This window comes from Larus michahellis, chromosome 8, assembly GCF_964199755.1.
Source record: "Larus michahellis chromosome 8, bLarMic1.1, whole genome shotgun sequence".
NCBI lineage: Eukaryota > Metazoa > Chordata > Aves > Charadriiformes > Laridae > Larus > Larus michahellis.
The window spans coordinates 17639181-17653364 of record NC_133903.1 but is presented as its reverse complement, the minus strand read 5'-3'; the positions used below and the strand labels follow the sequence as shown (position 1 = coordinate 17653364).

At 52.5% G+C, this 14184-nt stretch overlaps 1 protein-coding gene across 7 annotated transcripts in view; it reads right to left on the bottom strand.

Annotated features, from left to right (window-relative positions):
• The window catches only part of RAB11FIP3 (RAB11 family interacting protein 3), an 83978-nt gene that overhangs the window by 20813 nt on the left and 48981 nt on the right, over positions 1 to 14184 (bottom strand). For 6 of the 7 annotated variants that reach the window (XM_074598037.1, XM_074598036.1, XM_074598041.1 and 3 more), the window contains 2 exons: positions 4246 to 4433; positions 553 to 726 (listed from right to left, as the gene is read on the bottom strand). In XM_074598037.1, coding sequence (XP_074454138.1) covers positions 553 to 726; positions 4246 to 4433 — 362 coding nt within the window. Of the gene's footprint in view, positions 1 to 552; positions 727 to 4245; positions 4434 to 10366; positions 10990 to 14184 lie in introns of those variants that run through there. The other variant, XM_074598042.1, reaches the window with a different exon arrangement.

The window sequence follows — 14184 nt, the reverse complement described above, 5'->3', positions numbered from 1 at the left end:
AGGGGCTGGGAAAAAAAAAAAAAATCCATATTTTCCTGGTTTCAGAGCCTAACGCAAGGAGTGCGGGAAATGCCTCCTGCTCCACCTATCCCTTAGGGTGCCCAGGGAAGGAAGGCTGCCACAGCTTGGGCGAATCCAACCGAGCATTATATCAAAGCCGAAAAGACCAGCGCACAAGAAAGAAAAATGTCATCCAAAAGGACCAGAGGTAAAGCCACACGGTGGTTTTCTCTACCGGAAGGTTCTGCGAGGAGCCACAACCCCATCGCAGTGGGAATGCGACGCTGCCCCGGACACATGTGAAACGCAGACTGCTCTTCCATTAGCGCCTCTGGCTGGGAGGGTTCAGGAAAAGGAAAGACCGAGGGAGGCATCTCCTCTTCCACTTCCGAGACGATTATCCCGTTGTATCCAAACTTTGCCAGGAACCCCCTCTCGCCGGCCGACTGCTGTGCCAACCCAAAGGAAACAACTCCCAGACACAAAGCCTAAGCGAAGATGCCAAGCGAGTGAAAGCGGTTAAAAGGCGGCCAGCGCGGCGCTGAGCATTACCTGGGAGAGAGGAACGAGGAGCTATTAAAGCTGCTTTCCCCATTACACAAGCTGTCCGAGAACAAATCGGCTTCATTCCCTTCTCCGTAATCCTCAAAATGCTCCTCTCCGCTAATGACCGTCACAATGGAGTGGCCGAGCTCCGAGCCCAGGGGCAGGTCGTGCGGATGGGATCTGCGGGAGTGAAGAGGAAGACGTTAGAGGGTGGCCACCGCAACAGCCTTCCCAATTCCACATGTTACCTCCATTTTCCAAATCACGTCCCCCATTTCGGCTAACTCTTCCTTACAGCGCAATTCACCCTGTACCTTGAACACCAAAAAGGCAGCTCAGGCACCACCGGGAACTTTGCAGCAATTTTTTTTTCACCAGAAACTAACGGGTTTTTTCTACGCCAAGCTCCCCTGGCAGCTGCAACGTAGGATTTGGGGGTAGGACTTGCAGGACAGGACCCGGGGTTGGTGACAAGCCCTTGCACGGCACGGGTGCAGCCAAAAGCACGGCAGAAAAAAAAAAAGCTCAGCGTGTCCCAAACACGCCTTAAATATGTTTCGAATTCCACTGCTGGGCTCACACTCACTTATTGCTGTATAATCCTATCAAGAGCCCAGCAGCGGGGTTTAACGCTGTAACACCCCCCCACACACACACAATTCCCAGGCAGACGGAGGAGCCCTTTCCCTGCTCCTGCTGGGAAAACGCTGCATGCCCTCACGACAGTCTTGAGCGGAGGGAAAATACTGTTTCATGTGTTTTTAAGCCCGGATCCAGAAGGCCGTAGTGTGTTAAGCATCAGCCTAAACCCCGACCAGACCCAGCACAGGTCCCGGGACGTCCCTTGCTTCGGAGGGGACACAGCTTAGCACAGAAGTCATCGCTTCTCTAAGTGTCTTCTCACGTGCACGGCGTGAAAAATGAAGTCAAGCCACCACGGCAATACATGCCCGCTCTCGGAGCAGCACTTTGCTGCCTAGGAATTCAGAGGTTTTTAAAAATCAAGCTGGGAGGAAAAAGCAGGGGGGGATTTGTAGGAAGCAGGCTGGGGGAAAAAGCAGGGGGAGGGATTTGTAGGAACCCAGGTGTGAAAGCAGCCCGTGTATCTATGAGCCACAGGTACGTGTTTTGGGGGGGGACTAGCACCACTCTCCTCTCCAGAATTCAACGCTCTCAAAAAAAATATTGCGTTATAAATCTGATATTTCAGGCTATCACCTTCACCCGCTTGCTAGGAGAGGGGAAAATGGGGGTATGACTAGATTGCTGTACTAAATCAGAAAGGAAAAAAAAAAGATTACAGATAAGCCATTTATGACAAAAACCTGCACCATCTGAAGGATTTGCCCTTATCCCGTTAATAAAAAACATGTCAGCGTTCCAGCCGCAACACATCTCTATTTAACCGCATACAAGCCCAGGCCAGCTTGTAGGCATCCACACATCTTCCTTGTCCTCTTGTGAAGCCCCGTTCTTCCCGCAGCGGGATCCGTCAGATCCATCCTCCCTGGCGCCGAGTCGGACCCCGCACCCAGCAGACCGTTGCCAAAAGCATGGGAAATCTCTCCAGGAACACAAGGTGGCGGGGGTGTGTGTGTGTGTGTGTGTGTAATTTTTAAACTCATCAGTGAAACCCAACCCCTAACGTCTAAATCGAGGGCTGCGGTTCGACAAGCACCGTAGGACAGCAGATCTGATCAGGCACCCGGAAACCCTCAGCCAGGGCTGCTTCGGGCAATAAATCGTACGAGTATTTCATAGATAGCTACTGGGGGCTCCAGCAGCGTCGAGATCCAGAGTCCAACAGATCTTTAGGACACACAGCCCAAATAACCTCTTAACGTCAAACCACCTCAGATATGTTGAGCTTTATCAGCTACTGAAAAGCAGTGTTGAAGCTTTGATTCAGTCCTGCAGCTGCTTGTACTTACTGACTGGCCCCTGGAAGAGCTCTGGGCCCTACAGGTGGAAAACTGCTGTCAGAGAATCACAGAGTGGTTTGGGTTGGAAGGGACCTTAAAGAGCACCCAGTGCCACCCCCTGCCCTGGGCAGGGACATCTCCCACCACACCAGGTTGCTCCAAGCCCCCTCCAACCTGCCCTTGAACACCTCCAGGGATGGGGCAGCCACAGCTTCTCTGGGTAGCCTGGGCCAGGGGCTCACCACCCTCACAGCAAACAATTTCTTCCTCAGATCTCATCTCAATCTCCCCTCTTCCAGTTTAAAACCATTTTCCCTTGTCCTGTCGTTCCCCTCCCTGATCCAGAGTCCCTCCCCATTGTCCTGCCTGGGGTCTGACGGCACCAAAACCACCCCTCAACAACTTGGGAATACACTTCCCAAAGGTTTTCATCTCAAGCCTTCCAAATCTTTAAGCCAACTGAACGTTTTCCTTGATTTTTTTTGGCTACCCAGAATCTGCGCACCTTTAACACACTTGGCAACAGGCACCACCCCGCTTGGCCAGAGCGCCCAAAGGACGCTCGCCCTTCCCAGACCCATGCTGGGAGTACCAGGAAAGCCTCAAGAACAACCTAATCTTAAAAAAAAAAAAAAAAAAAAAAAGTCCCAAGCAAAGCGTTTTGTACCTACAGGTAGGTGAATCCGAGGCACGCCATTTTCCCCAGAGGATGAGAGCGCACACAGGCTGCCATGGCCCCTCCGGAGACCCTCCGCTCGGCGGTCAGGGCACTCGGCAGCTGATTATATCCCGATTTAACTGTCACTGAGCTGAAGGCACTCGGGCGAGGAGAGCCTAGCCAGCTAATCCCATTTCTTCCCTAATCCACAGCACCCTTTCAGGCCCGGTGCCGAGGTGAGCACTGACCACTCATCTCCCGCGTCTCCAGATGTGATTTTGGGGTGGGAGGGAAGCCTGGTGCTTTCTAAAAGCAATAGGAACTGGAAGTACTCACCAGTGCATCAAGCCTGAGCGATGTATTTTTGGCCAAAAAAAAAAATATATACATGAGCAGACCTTAATCAACGATGGTTCCAGAGGTTTCAGCGCAGACCTTGGGTCGCTGTTAAAGGAGTTATTCCATCCCTTCCCGCCTACCAGCATCCCATTTTCACCCCAAAAAAACACTTTTCCTGCAAAATGTAGGAAACGAGGCGGGCCCAGGAGCAGTTTCGCCAGCAGCGGTTCAGAGCCGGGGAAGATGATCTTAGCTCACTCTTCTGCGCTTCAGGCACAAGTCTAAAACCAGTTATTACAGGAGGTGGCTGCACATCAAAGGGCGCACGCATGTTTAGGAAAAACAAGAACACGATGAGTTCCCCTCCTGACTTGAAAATTATATGTTGCGTTTCTGGCTTAAGCGATAGATGAAAAACTGCAAGTATCTCAGGTGTTTGGATCATCTGAGAACTTACTTGTGAGGTTAAAGATGTTAATGAGGGTACAGAAGTTCTCCCAAGGCAAGCAATGATTAACTCAAAGAGATTGCCAGGCCGAGCTCCAAAACAGCCTACACATGCTGCAGTCTAATTATGATGATTATTCTTGAAGAAGAGCTATTTTGGTCTTACATGAAGTTACAGAGACAAAGAACAAACCAACCAGTTCCAGCAGGACAGACTCAGCCCGCTTTTTTTTAAATTCTCGGGCCGCATCTCCCTCGCTCCCTGTCTGCTCCCGGTTTGCCAGCGGTTCCTACCCCGGGCAGTGAGTTTTGCTCTTCGCCGTTCCCACTCACCCATGATCCGGCTCCTCGATGGGATCCGTGAATTCCGAGTGCACGGTGGAGTCAATGGCACTGTCCGTTTCTACTTCGTCGTGCATCTCGTGATGTACTAGTGTGCTGGTGTCTTCATCCGTGAAGGTTTCGCACTCGCTGTACGTGCTCTCGGAGCCCATGTAAGCACTGTCAGTCACCTCATTTGCCTGGGAAAAAGAAACACAAGAGGGAAAAAAAAAAAAAAGATACTATAGCAGTTTCGCCACACAGCAGCTAATTATTGCTGCGTTGCGTTTCTAAGCACGGAAATCCAAGCTCCTGAAGCCAGCGTGAGCCGTACCCCGCGTCCAGGTGCTGCTCTGGCTCCAGGGCCAAGGACCAAGCACCGCCCCGGGCCCCGCAAGCTTTGCAAGGGCAGTGTTTGTAAAACAGAGGGCAGAAATATATACTAAATAAAGAGGTGGAGGGAGGTTTTTGAGCGAGTACAGATTTGTCGAGTCCAGGAGGGATTACCCGCTGCTTACTCAGCGGTTCCGATCACCGCTGCTTTCACCCACTCCATTTTAGGCGGACACGTTATTAATCTCAATTCTCTGAAAAAAAGACTATTCAAAACCACCGGCTGGCCCTTAAAGCACTTTCCTCCTCCTCTAGTAACACGAGGGCACCTTCCATCCCTCAACAGAAAATAAGCTGCTTTATAAATCTCCATTACAGCATCTAATTTGCAGGGACCGCAGCAGCAGGACACCCGAATCACCCCCACTTTCTGCTGGAACGGCATCTGGAATATTTTGCGCTGAATATTTTGCCCCGCCATCTGGTACCCGCGGCAGGCTCTGGGAAAGAATCACGGTTTGGTTTTTAAGACACCACTTTATATGAGCAGGGAGGACGGGGTTTTCCTCCCAGTTCGGCCCCTCAAGGCATTTATCTTCGGTCCTGCTCGCTCGCTCGTACATGTGGGCAGGGATGGTCCTAGAACCATCCCTGGCACGGATGAGCCTAGAACCATCCCCACATTTGGAGGGAGCACTAGAAGAAACACCCTCCTAAAGCAAACGCTCTCGTTACCCATCAAGGTGCCAGCTCAGTTCCCAGCATTTATGGGATTTTTCCAGCATTTATGGGATTTCCCCAGCGCACCCCAGAACAAATCAAGTCAGGTTTGGCTCTGGGATCTCTCCATCGCGGTGGGATCTGTCGGTGCTGGTGCTGAGCTCCAGCTGATCCTCTGCCACCGGAGGTGTCGGGCAGAGGGACGGGAGCCCTCCTGCCCTGCCTCGGGAGAAAAAGATGCTGATGAAAAGCCATTTGCTCCATCTGGAGTTCACTCAGAGGGATCAAACTTGCGCCAGCAGGGCAAAGTGGCAGCGTTTGGACCGCAGGCACCAAGAGTGAAGCAAACCTTCCCTTCCTCTGCCAGAGGGCACGCAGAACAGCTCTCCGCGCCTTCTCCAAGGGTTTTTTTTTTTTGTCTTTTTTTTGAGAAAAAGGAGATTTCTCAAAGCCCTGTATTACAGCAGCTGGAAAGAAAACACAGCCATACTGTCCTTGCGACAGCTGAACGAACAACTACATTAGAGCTGTTCATTCACAGCAGGGCGCGTACACGGCAGGGCGGAAGGGTCCTGCTCGTTGCTGCAGACGTTGGCCTCCCGTAGAAGAGCAGCGTTTCGGGCACGTGCCGTGTTTGTACGGCAGGAGAGCACCAGAGCGAGAGAGAAAAGTCCCGCTGCCATCGTGTTGCCTTGACTTCGCAGAGGCTGCTCTCGCCAGCCTGATTCTCCCCTTTCGGGTAAATACTCCACACCCCAAAGAACTTCTGCAGCTTCCACTGGTGCAAAGCGGCTCGAGATCCAACCAACGCCTCATTTTGCATCACCCACAAACCCCCAGGCTGCCTTGACACATGCGAGGCCAAAAAGGGCTAGCAAGAAGGTGTACGGGTGCTCTGAAAAACTGGGAGGGATGGATGGAGAACTGCTCAGCAGCAGTCCCTGTTCTGCCTGGACACTGGGGAGCAAAGCAACCGAGCGAAGGCCCTTGCTTCACTCTCATCACCCCTGCGCCCTCTGAGCACACACAAATGGGTGATGGATGGAGACAGACAGACAGACAGAAGCCCCTCTTGTAACCTTGGTTCAGCTTTCATGGACTTACGGACATCAGCATCTCTCTAGGACACCTCCCTGAAGTTAAACATGACATGAACCTTCACAGAGCCGGAGTCTAAAGTCATCACCAGGAGAATTCCTAGAATCATAGAATCGCCTCAGTTGGAAGGGACGTTTCAGATCATCGAGTCCAACCATCAACCTAATTCTGACAAAACTGATCACTAACCCGTGTCCGTCAGCACCACGTCTGCCCCTCTGTTAAATACCTCCAGGGATGGCGACTCCACCGCTTCCCTGGGCAGACTGTCCCCATGTTCGATAACCCCTTCAGGTAAGACAGGGCTGTTCAAGTGAACTGGATTCAAACAGAGGAGAGGCTGCTGCAGCCAACATCATCCCTGGCATGGGAGAAGGCGGCTTTCACTAGCCTCCAAGATCAAAACAAAAGCCTCCTAACCCCGCCCCCCCACACTTTAAAAAGCATAAATCCAGCAAGACCTAAATTACATACCTAAAGCTGGGGACTTGCTTAAGTGCTTTACTGGCTTTATGCTGCACTTCCTAGAAACACCGGTCAGGCTCTTAACACTGGAGCAGAAGGAGGGCGAGGGAGATTTGTCAGCGGAGGTTTGCCCTGCCAGCTCGTTCCCGGACACCCCAGGACATTGCAGCGTCCCTGAGCCGAGCCCGGCAGCTCCCCGGTCTCCCCCCCGCTTTGTTTTGGGGGAAACCACCCCCCCCCCGCCACCTCCAGCCGGCACCGCACGTCCCCAGCGCCCACAGCAGCGATGGAGCTACGCGGTGGCCTGGCCCAGCTCCACAGGGTGGGAGGCGGCGGGGACGTCCTGCAGCAGAGAGGGCTTGGGGGTGACAGCGGCCATCCGCCTTGGCAGACTTCCCTGCGTCCTTCAAAGGGATACTTTTTGCCTGTCTGAAAAAGATTTAATGCCAACCTGGAAATAACTTTGCTTCCAGACACTGAAGTAAATCCTGTTTGTTTGTTGTTTGTTTGTTTTGGGTTTTTTTTTGTTTTTTTTTTAAAATACAAAACCCAGCCCTTCCCACTGGAAAAGCTTGAATTTAACTATAAACTCAAGTATTATAATGAGCACAAAGTAAACTATTCCAAAGAAACAAAAACACCACCCCAAAACACTCCAACCCACCAGTAAATTGATTTAAAACCCACCCCTGTTGCGGTTACCGTCGCTGACCCTCTCAACACAAAGCATAACCAGGAGCTGAACAGCTCAGGCCATCAGAACATCCCTGAGTTAGACGATTAATTTATCAAATCACTACAAAACACCTTATTGATGGGAAAGACCGGTAAGGGCCAGGCTGAATGAGGGAGCAACCCTTGAGAGCAGCACATTGACCATCCTCCTTCAGCCGCGCTGAGGATGTGCAGTGATTTATTGATTTTTTTATTTATTTTTTTTTTAAAAGATGATCTGTAACACAATTCGCAAACTTTCTTTGTATTTAGCAAATAAGATTCTTTTTTTCCTCCTGTAATACTAGCCGAGATGAGGTTTCCAAAAGCAAGAGCCCTATTAAAATTAAACCTAATCGGTCAATGAGTTAAGAGGCAGTCGAAACTGTAAACAAAGTCCTTCCGAGCAGGAGCGTGGAGAACTTTGCTTTACATTTCATCACAGATTAAGCAGCTAAACCTCAAGAAAAGATGCAAGGAGGACACAGGCAAAGCAAGGGGACGTAGGTGAGGTATTACCAAACGTCTGCTGAAGCAAAGCAAACCCAAGCCCTGGGCCCTGGGCAAAGGTGCGGCCGCGGGGCACAGAAAGCTCTTTTTTATGGCCTCACGAGCAGCCAGTTTGTGCACTGAGCCTTTAAACACCCCACCCCCACCCCCGCCACATCTCACATTCGGTCAAATTTGGCTTTCTGTGAGCAAGCAGAAAGTAAGCACTTTTTCCAGCTTAAAAAAAAAAATAAAAATCAAATATACTTAAAGACGTCCATGGGCTTGGCCAGGCCGCAAGTGCTGGGGGGACTCGTCAGGAACGTCCCTACCACGTTCAGAACGGGCTCGGTGTCAACTGTATCAGTGCGTTTGAAGTTTTTCTCAAATAAAACGCACCCTTCAGGTAAACCTCAGACCTTAAAAAGCTGGGACGGATGCACACAGAGCCCCCGAACTGAACCAGGACCACGGTTCAACCGGAGTCCCCATCCCCGACACCCTGCGGGATTTCCCCCCGGTGCCAGACCCGCTGAGCACGACATCGGCCACATCTCGGAGCTTTTAGAGGGATTTGGGCAAAACGCCGGGAATTTGAAAGCCCGGCAGCGAGCCCTCCTGCTTCTAAAAGGAAACAGGGGGATGAAATCAGCATCAGGGTGACGCGACAACGAAACCGCCTTGAGGAGACTTCTCCAGCAGCAGCTCATCGATCGCTCAAGTACAGACCATTTGATTAAATGTTGTAAAGTGCTGTAAAAACCGCACTGATTAAAAAAAAAAATAAAAAAAAAGCTGTTTGAGTACGAGGGGAGGAAACAAGACTATTGGGAGTCACCTGCAAGGTCCTGGCTTTGATCTGTGATGGACAGAAGCTTTAGCAAGGCGTTGCCTTGGAGAGGAGAGCAAAGTCTGGCTCCCAGGGAAATTCCTCCCAGGCATTTTCTGCAGGGCTCGTTCCTGGAGCCATCCCGGCATCCCAAAGCTCTGCCGTCCTTGGCTGCAAACACTCGGAAGCTTGGGAGGGGAAGGGGGGGGTGGGGGGGGGAGAGGAAAAGGAAAAACAACTCTGTTTTCCCAGCAAGTGTGAGCCTATTTGTGATAACGCCAGCACTGATTGCACGCAGGGGGAGACGGATGGAGACGGACCGGCTACAAAACCCACCCTCCAAGGACACCTTCGCCTGCTGACCGCGGCCAGGGCCCCCAGCCCTGCTCGGGAACACCCGGAGACACCACACTGCGGGACAGGCTCTGTCTGAAAGGAGAGGAGATGAAGAACATCCCACCGAGATAGCCCGGACGGCGATGCCCAGCCCGGCACGGCCAACAGTGATGTGGCATTAGCCTGCCGGGGACGCGTGCCCACCCAGCAGCAGGCAACCTGCGCTTAAATGGGCTTAAATCAATTTAAAGCCAGGGAGAAGGGAGGTTAAGTTGCATTTATGGTTCCGCCTGAGCCTGCATTAAGAGAAGCACCCTCGAAGGCCCGCAGTGCCCCACGGCAGCGCGACCTCCGGGCACCGGCAGCCAAAACCCATAATACACACCGGGGGCCAACACCAGCAGCAAAGCACCGGCTTCTCAGCCACAATATTTCCCTCTTCCCAAATATTTGGGCAATGTCCACTTTTCGGAGAAGCCAGGGAGCCTGCTCTCAGCCTCGGGTGGAGGCAACTTTCACAACCCAGCCCCTGAAGCTGGGTTTAAAGGCCGCTACGCTCGATAATTCCCCTCAAGGCTGGGCAAGAGAACCACGCTGCAGCTGTAGGGGCAAATTGAAACACCCCCCCGCCGCCGCAGAAAAACCCCCAACCTAGAAAACAACTCACAAGACACCAGATCTTGCGGACTGTCCTCAGCACCCTGAAAGCCTGCAGCCACCGTCCCTCCTGGTCCAGCTCCCCAAAGAAGACCCCGTGCAGAGAGGACTACGGAGATACCATCACGTGCACACATCCCATGGACTACAGGGAGGAAAGAACCATTCCTAAATGTGGCTGCCCTATCCCTGGAGGTGTTCAAGGGCAGGTTGGACAGGGCTTGGAGCAACCTGGGCTGGTGGGAGGTGTCCCTGCCCAGGGCCGGGGGGTGGCACTGGATGGTCTTTAAGGTCCCTTCCAACCCAAACCGTTCTGTGATTCTAAATATGCCGCACACAACGACGTACTCGGTAAGAAAACAGCAAGAGGGCTGATGCCCAACCTGCCTCTTCCCGGCACCTCCGGGGCTGAGAGCAGTCCCCGGGATGGAGATCTGCCGCCCCCTTAGAAACCCAATCCTTCCTCGTTCCATGTCAGCGCTCAAAACCTACCTGCGGACACATGGCCTCTTTGCCCAAGTCAAATCCAGCTCCGGGAGCAGGCACCGCCAGGAGCTGCCGGCTGCTTCTGCGAGGCAGGAGGGAAGCAAAGTCCAGGAGAAGCCGGGCGCAAGGCTTACCGACCCAGCGCCGGTGGGAACAGAGTGCCTTTTGTTCCTGACCTCGGGCGATAAGGAGAGACGAGCTGGTGCACACTTCCCTGCCGTGTGACCGCAGCCCTCCCGCTTAGGCGAATACCAAAATAAAAGCACGATTTCCAAACCCCAGGTGCGCACGCCTTCTTTTCCCGTGAAACCATCACCCATTAGAAAAAAAAAAAAAAAAAGGTTAATTTTGAAGAGGACCTATAAAGGCTTCCACAGCTTATCTCACCCTTCCTGATATTTCTGGTGAATATTTAAGCACTAAATGACAAATTCCTTCCTTATAGCCACAAATAGAAAAAACAAATCAAGCTTGCCTTACTCGCTAGGGGAAGATGAGGAGCACCTCGCGACTGATAAGCCGTGACAAACGCCCTTTGGGTGACTCAGACGGCGATCTGTGATAAGCAATGACGGTATTGCCCTCCAAGAAGGGCTGGGGCTTCGGTCATGGCGATAACCAAATTTACAAACACACCAACCCTTACCCAAGCAGCTGCTTTCTGCAAACACGGGAGCCCCGTCAGAGCCAGCGCCGTGGGGTGACCCGATCCACAGGATCCTCCCTTCCCCGCGGCAGCCGGTGGCATACAAAGTTTGCAACGCACCGCTCAAACCCAGAAGTTTTGATGGTTTTGTCTGTTTTTCTGTTTCTTCTCTACAAAAGACTTCACACACGTCAAGCCTCAGACTCCCTTAGTTGCGCCTGTCGAGCATAAACAAACTTATTTCTCTCCATTACCTTCCCAAATCACATTTTCTCATTTTCTCCGGGTTGTCCTTGCTCTCCTCTGAGCCGCGTCCTTCCTGAAGCACAGTGCCCTGAGTGGGACCTATCACTCAGCAGCTCTGACTGGAAGTGTCTTGCACCTTGATAACCAGTTGACCTTCTGTGCTGAGTCCAAAGAAAAGCAAGGCCCCCTGGTAACGCGCAGGGCAGGGGGGGAGTTAGGCTTTAACCCTCTTCCTGGCTCTGCTTGGATCTCCAGGTCACTGTCCTTTCGCTCTCCTGGTTCCTCTGTGTGTGCTGCAAGACCTCAGGGGAGCTCTAGCACCACCGGAGCATCACAGAATGGCAGGGGTTAGAAGGGACCTCTGGAGATCATCCAGTCCGACCCCATTGGCCAAAGCAGGGTCACCCAGAGCAGGTGGCACAGGAACGCGTCCAGGCGGGTTTGGAATGTCTCCAGAGACGGAGACTCCACCACCTCTCTGGGCAGCCTGTGCCAGGGCTCTGCCACCCTCACAGCAACGAAGTTCCTCCTCATGGTTAGGTGGAACTTCCTATGCTCAAGTTTGTGCCCGTTACCTCTTGTCCTCTCCCCGGGGCACCACTGAGAAGAGTCTGGCCCCATCCTCCTGACACCCACCCTTTAGATATTGATGAGCATGGATGAGATCCCCTCTCGGTCTTCTCCAGGCTGAACAGTCCCAGGGCTCCCAGCCTTTCCTCAGCAGAGAGGTGCTCCAGGCCCCTCAGCATCTTCGTAGTCCTCTGAAGTCACACGCCCCTACAGTAAAAACGGTCAAAAAGGCCAATGGCATCCTGGGGGGCATCAAGAAGAGAATGGCCAGCAGGTCAAGGGAGGTCATCCTCCCCCTCTCCTCTGCCCTGGGGAGGCCGCACCTGGAGCGCTGGGTCCAGTTCCGGGCTCCCCGGTTCAAGAAGGACAGGGAACTGCTGGAGAGGGGACAGCAAAGGGCTACCAAGATGCTGAGGGGACTGGAACACCTCTCTGATGAAGAAAGGCTGAGGGATTTGGGTCTCTTCAGTCTGGAAAAAAGACGACTGAGGGGGGACCTTATCAACGCTTATAAACACTTAAAGGGTGGGTGTCAGGAGGATGGGGCCCTTTTCAGTGGTGCCCAGGGACAGGACAAGGGGTAACGGGCACAAACTTGAGCATAGGAAGTTCCACCTAACCATGAGGAGGAACTTCGTTGCTGTGAGGGTGGCAGAGCCCTGGCACAGGCTGCCCAGAGAGGTGGTGGAGTCTCCGTCTCTGGAGACATTCCAAACCCGCCTGGACGCGTTCCTGTGCCACCTGCTCTGGGTGACCCTGCTCTGGCAGGGGGTTGGACTAGATGATCTCCAGAGGTCCCTTCCAACCCCTATCAGTCTATGGTTCTGTAAAGCTAATTAGAAAACCCCAACCACCACCAGTTTTACTTTCCGAACTCTTATTGAGACACCTTTGCTTCCAACGCCGCTTGGCCCGCTGGCAGCCTTCTGATGTTGCCGTCCGGCTCCCACGTTTCTCAGCCCCACGCACTGCGCTGGCAGGTCAAGATAAGGCTCCAAGGTCTTTGTTTTCCAAACTCCTTCCAACCTATCTCGCACAAGGCAAACACTCCAAATATGATCCTTTCAGACCAGCAAAGAAATTTCTCACCGTAGCCCTGGATTACAGTCCTGCCGTCAGGGACATTTGTGCCTGATTCACCCTCCCGGTCCTTTCCTCTAAAAAGTACTGAGTCAATACAACATGTGAATTTCCTTGGTATTTTCAGGCTTTTTGTTACAAAATTGTCACCACAGACTGATTTTGGAGTTCAGTCCAGCAATTTTAGTAATTTAATTACTGCATTTTCTTGTGCCGAATCAATACAAAGATAATACAGACTGTTCGCTTCTTTGCTGCGGAAACCGTGCTCTGCACGTATGAAGGGGACAGGCAGGTCCCTTTGCCGCTCCGTGCTGGGGAACAGAAAGGCTTTGGGGACAGCAGGGACATTGCTCAGGACAGATGAACAGAGGTAAAACCACATCTATCACATTTCACAGCCCAGCAGTTCTGGCCACCTACGAGATTCTGAGTGCAGCAGCTGTTTATGCTGAAATTATCACCAATTCCAGCAGTGACTCAGAGAGCGATTTGTGATTTTCTTTTGTTTGGACACGATGATGCTTTTGGGTCAACGCTGTGGAGAGAAGCCCGTTGAGGGCAGTCCTTGGAATGGCACTGGTAAGGAAAGCCTGAGCCGAGGGGTGAAGAGCTGCAGTCTTCACAGGCTGCATCTTCATCTGCACCTTCCCGTCCCCACCACCACGGTACAGCAATGCCGGCATGGGAAAGGACCGCAGAGCTTCATACCTGTGTTTGGGTAACGATGGAACAGCACACAGAGTCCCCGGCAGAGCTGGCGAGCTGAATTATAGAATTGCCTCGGTTGGCAGGGACCTTTCAGATCATCTAGTCCAACCATCAACCTAACTCTGACAAAACCCACCACTAAACCATATCTCTAAGCGCCACGTCTATCTGGCTTTTAAATACCTCCAGGGATGGTGACTCCACCACTGCCCTGGGCAGCCTGTTCCAATGCTTAATAACCTTTCAGTGAAGAAATTTTTCCTAATATCCATCCTAAACCTCCCTGGCACAACTTGAGGCTGTTTCCTCTTGTCCCATGGCCTGTTCCTTGGGAGAAGAGACCGACCCTCCCTGACTACCCCATCCTTTCAGGGAGCTGTAGAGAGCGAGAAGGTCTCCCCTCAGCCTCCTCTTCTCCAGGATGAACACCCCCAGCTTGTGCTCCAGACTTGTGCTGGAGGACTTGTGCTCCAGACCCCTCACCAGCTCCGTTGCCCTTCTCTGGACACGCTCCAGCCCCTCAGTGTCACCTCAACACGCTGCGAGCCCCTTGGGCAGCTGCGAGGCAGGT